General features: G+C 41.3%; 1 protein-coding gene across 1 annotated transcript in view; it reads right to left on the reverse strand.

The window, feature by feature from the left end:
* Positions 1 to 202: 202 nt before the first annotated feature.
* The window catches only part of pdia2 (protein disulfide isomerase family A, member 2), a 28,420-nt gene continuing 23,141 nt past the window's right edge, over positions 203 to 5,481 (reverse strand). The window contains 2 exon segments of the mRNA XM_048248104.1: positions 203 to 1,143; positions 2,518 to 2,655. Of these exon segments, the coding sequence (XP_048104061.1) occupies positions 1,102 to 1,143; positions 2,518 to 2,655 (180 nt within the window). The 3' untranslated portion in view covers positions 203 to 1,101.

Here is a 5,481-nt window from a genome sequence, read left to right on the forward strand (position 1 = left end):
GCTATGCTAACATTGGGTGCTAACTGAGTTACTCCATGCACAGAGATGAGATGGGTATGCAGTGATGCCAGTAACGCGTTACTTAGTAACTTGTAATCTAACTTAGTTACTTTTAAAATCAAGTAATCAGTAAAGTAACTAAGTTACTTTTTAAAGGAGTAATCAGTAATCAGATTACATTTTCAAGGTAACTGTGGCAACACTGTGGGTATGTATCATCTTATCTAACACTGGGGGAGATGGTGAATAAGCTGATTTCCCAAAATGTTGGTGTGTTGAGAAGCGTAATAATAAATGAACTAAATATGGATCTTTTGCAACAAAGTATGAACTCAACTCCGATAAAACATTGATGGAATGCACCGACAACAGTCTGTAGAAAAAGATCTCAGAATTCCTGCAGCATGGCAGCTCTTTTGCGTTTCGAGAAGGGGGGGGCAGTTTCCTACTCAAAACTAGGAAGTTGCTAGGTCTATGATTGCTAGGTCTATGATTGCTAGGTCTATGATTGCTAGGTCTATGGTTGCTAGGTCGGTCATCGCCTACAGAGCGCAGCTGGCAGAAGCGCCGTTTGTCATGTTATGAGGTTATGTGACATCAAATTGATTTTATGTCAACGTTAAATTGATGTTAAGGTAAAAAGAAAACTGTTAAGGGTGCCTTTAAGATTCATAATTCATGATTTAAGATTTATGATTTCATGATTTAAGATTCTAATAGTCATGATTTCATGATTTAAGATTCATATAAATGATTGAAACAAAAACAGATCTCCATCAAACAACAGATTCAGATGAGCATGATGATTCAATACTGAAGAATTCAATTCAACAGTCTGTGTGAGTGTGTGTGTGTGTGTGTGTGTGTGTGTGCGTGTGTGTGTGCTAGAGGTTTCACAACTGTTGACTTTTACAGTGCTGTGGACTGCTGCCTACAACATGGACTAGTGATTTTAATAGTCAACCAGTTGACTAGTTGATAAAACCCATGTGTGTGTGTTTTGGTTAATACTGAGAATAAATTATGTGTGTGTTTGTATGTGTGTGTTTGTATGTTTGTATTGAATCATAACAAGAATAAATTCTGTGTGTGTGTGTGTTTTCACAGCTCATCCTTGGTTGTGTCATTAGCTTCTTCTGTGTCCTGCGGAGAGAAGAACAAGCACACAAGGGTCGTAACAGAGATCTGTATGTTCAGAGGTCATTACAGAGGTCATCACTGTATGTGTTCTAAGAACAGAGTTCATTACAGAGGTCATCACTGTATGTGTTCTAAGAACAGAAGTCGTGCGATGAGCACTTCATGTGTAGTATAGTCACCCTGACTCTGAATTCTGATTGGCTGTGATAGAGTATAGTCACTCTGACTCTGAGTTCTGATTGGCTGTGATAGATTATAGTCACCCTGACTCTGAGTTCTGATTGGCTGTGATAGAGTATAGTCACTCTGACTCTGAGTTCTGATTGGCTGTGATAGAGAATAATCTATGGAGTAAAACTTGTTCCACTTCAAACTGAATCTGAATATTTTATATTTCCATTTGAATTGCCCAATTTGAGCAGTTGTATTAAAAACAAAAAAAAATCCCAGTAAACTTCAAATTGGATATACTATTTTTAAATTGATCTCATTTGCTCTTAAAATATTCCACAGTTCTTGCACTTCCACATTCAGTTTTCACGATTTAGTTTCAGATCATGAAATTCAATTTCAGTCTGCTGACACACAACATCTGGTAACCGAGGAAGGGCAATCGATGGCAGATCATTTCAGAGATCTCCAAAACGGCGTCCCTAACTCTCTCTTTTACTGCCACAGAGGACGCTGCCAGAGCCTGTTTCTTATTAGGAATACTGGAACAAGTTTTACTCCATAAGGCCCTGTGTGCACCAATCACGCTTTATTCCATTAGGCCCTGTCCACCAATCACGTTTTACTCCATAAGGCCCTGTGTCCACCAATCAGATAGATAGATAGATAGATAGATCCTTTATTGATCCCCAAGGGGAAATTCAAGTTTTACTCCATAAGGCCCTGTGTGCACCAGTCACATTTTTTGCGCTGACAACCTCATTTTCAGAGCGCTTCGTCAAGTGTTTATTGTGGCTAGGTCAACTGTCAGCGCTCTGAGTGCTGTGGAAAAAAACGGTCAGCACCGAGGCCTTTTTGCTGCTGAGGGCGCTGAACGCTCTCAACGCCTTCATAGGATTTGTATAGAAAATAGCCGCTTTCAGTGCAAAAAACCTGATTGGTGGACACAGGGCCTAATAGTCTCTCTGATTGGCTGAGAGAAGATAATCACTCTGAGCCCTGATTGGCTGTGAGAGAGGATAATCACTCTGAGCCTGAGCCCTGATTGGCTGTGAGAGAGGATCATCACTCTGAGCTTGAGCCCTGATTGGCTGTGAGAGAGGATCATCACTCTGAGCCTGAGCCCTGATTGGCTGTGAGAGAGGATAATCACACTGAGCCCTGATTGGCTGAGAGAGAGGATATTTTGATGAGGTTGTGACTCACCTCGTCTTCATCTTCATCTTTGTCTTCATCTTCCTCGTCCTCATTCTCGTCCTCCTCCGGTTCCTCAGGAAGCACGCCTCCATTGTCCAGGAACTTGGAGAACGTCTCCAGGTCCCTCTTCCCTGTATAGTCCACGGCCTGGACCAGAGAGAGAGAGAGGGAGAGATAGAGATGGAGGGAGTGATAGAGAGGGAGGGAGAGGGAGGAAGAGAGGGATAGAGATAGAGGGAGTGGTGGATAGAGATGGAGAGAGATGGAGGGAGGGATAGAGAGGGAGGGATAGAGAGATAGAGATGGAGAGAGTGATAGAGAGGGAGGGAGGGAGGGAGAGATGATGGAGAGAGAGATGGAGATGTAGGGAGGGAGGGAGAGAGAAAGACATATAGGGTGGGGGAGAGAGATAGAGGGAGGGAAGAAGAGATGTAGAGATAGAGAGATGGAGGGAGGGAGGGAGGGATAGAGAGATGGAGGGAGGGAGGGAGGGATAGAGAGGAGGGAGGGAGGGAGGGAGGGAGGGGAGGGATAGAGGGTGAGAGAGGGCAGGAGGGAGGGAGGGATAGAGGGTGAGAGAGGGCAGGGAAATGCTATTAAGGGCAGTTCACACCAAGAACTAGCCAAGAAATCTAGGCAGCCCCTAAGCGGCAGCAAATTACACTCTTACATTACATTTGCTGCCAGGGCTAGTCTAGCAACTCTCCGTTGGCTTGTGAGCTCAGAAATCGAGAAACTTAATCAGGCCAATGAAATCATGTATACAGTAGAGTCGTTAGGTGGGCTTAACATAATGATTGATGGCAGAGTTACAACTTGGTTTGGCTTGAATTCCCCTGCTACTTGAAAACAAATAAGATGGATGTTGCTGCTGGCGAACAGTGTGACCACGAGTTAAGCTTTTATTAAGTTGGCAAACATTTGAACTAGCCAACTAGCTCCGCACAGTGAGGAAGCATGGGACTCATGGCTGCGCTGTCCTATGCGTGCAGAGGGAATTTGAAAGACAACTGATTATCCCCCTCGGACTGAGCACTGCGAGCGGTGAGTGCCCAGACCCTACATTTTAATGTGGGTCTGGCTCGTCAGGCTAACCAAGAACGATAACTACAAAACAATATTGCTCTAGCTCATATGAATGACGACGTCCACACATCAACTATAATTATAAGGACATGAAGAGCGATAACTACAAAACAATATTGTTCTAGCTCATATGAATGGCTGGCGTCCACACATAAACTATAATTATAACAACAAACTATAACTATAATGACATGAAGAACAATATTGTTGGGGATCAATATAAGATTATATATGATTTTGAGTATGATAGGAAGCTGACAGCCAATCAGAATTCATCAAATTTTAGTCATCACATTCATCAACACAAGAAGAGACAAAATAGTAAATCCAACAGTGCTGTGTTCTGTGTTCTTATGATTGTTGCTAGAGTGTTCTCTTGCTATTTAAATCCAACAGTGCCGTGTTCTGTGTTCTTATGATTGTTTCTAGAGTGTTCTCTTGCTATTTAAATCCAACAGTGCTGTGTTCTGTGTTCTTATGATTGTTTCTAGAGTGTTCTCTTGCTATTTAAATCCAACAGTGCCGTGTTCTGTGTTCTTATGATTGTTGCTAGAGTGTTCTCTTGCTATTTAAATCCAACAGTGCTGTGTTCTGTGTTCTTATGATTGTTTCTAGAGTGTTCTCTTGCTATTTAAATCCAACAGTGCCGTGTTCTGTGTTCTTATGATTGTTGCTAGAGTGTTCTCTTGCTATTTAAATCAACAGTGCGTGTTCTGTGTTCTTATGATTGTTTCTAGAGTGTTCTCTTGCTATTTAAATCCAACAGTGCTGTGTTCTGTGTTCTTATGATTGTTTCTAGAGTGTTCTCTTGCTATTTAAATCCAACAGTGCTGTGTTCTGTGTTCTTATGACTGTTTCTAGAGTGTTCTCTTGCTATTTAAATCCAACAGTGCTGTGTTCTGTGTTCTTATGATTGTTTCTAGAGTGTTCTCTTGCTATTTAAATCCAACAGTGCCGTGTTCTGTGTTCTTATGACTGTTTCTAGAGTGTTCTCTTGCTATTTAAATCCAACAGTGCCGTGTTCTGTGTTCTTATGATTGTTTCTAGAGTGTTCTCTTGCTATTTAAATCCAACAGTGCCGTGTTCTGTGTTCTTATGATTGTTGCTAGAGTGTTCTCTTGCTATTTAAATCCAACAGTGCGTGTTCTGTGTTCTTATGATTGTTTCTAGAGTGTTCTCTTGCTATTTAAATCCAACAGTGCGTGTTCTGTGTTCTTATGATTGTTTCTAGAGTGTTCTCTTGCTATTTAAATCCAACAGTGCGTGTTCTGTGTTCTTATGACTGTTTCTAGAGTGTTCTCTTGCTATTTAAATCCAACAGTGCGTGTTCTGTGTTCTTATGACTGTTTCTAGAGTGTTCTCTTGCTATTTAAATCCAACAGTGCGTGTTCTGTGTTCTTATGACTGTTGCTAGAGTGTTCTCTTGCTATTTAAATCCAACAGTGCCGTGTTCTGTGTTCTTATGACTGTTTCTAGAGTGTTCTCTTGCTATTTAAATCCAACAGTGCCGTGTTCTGTGTTCTTATGATTGTTTCTAGAGTGTTCTCTTGCTATTTAAATCCAACAGTGCGTGTTCTGTGTTCTTATGATTGTTTCTAGAGTGTTCTCTTGCTATTTAAATCCAACAGTGCGTGTTCTGTGTTCTTATGATTGTTGCTAGAGTGTTCTCTTGCTATTTAAATCAACAGTGCGTGTTCTGTGTTCTTATGATTGTTTCTAGAGTGTTCTCTTGCTATTTAAATCCAACAGTGCCGTGTTCTGTGTTCTTATGATTGTTTCTAGAGTGTTCTCTTGCTATTTAAATCCAACAGTGCCGTGTTCTGTGTTCTTATGATTGTTGCTAGAGTGTTCTCTTGCTATTTAAATCCAACAGTGCCGTGTTCTGTG

The sequence above is a fragment of the Alosa alosa genome, chromosome 7 (genome assembly GCF_017589495.1).
Source record: "Alosa alosa isolate M-15738 ecotype Scorff River chromosome 7, AALO_Geno_1.1, whole genome shotgun sequence".
In the NCBI taxonomy this organism is placed as follows: domain Eukaryota; kingdom Metazoa; phylum Chordata; class Actinopteri; order Clupeiformes; family Clupeidae; genus Alosa; species Alosa alosa.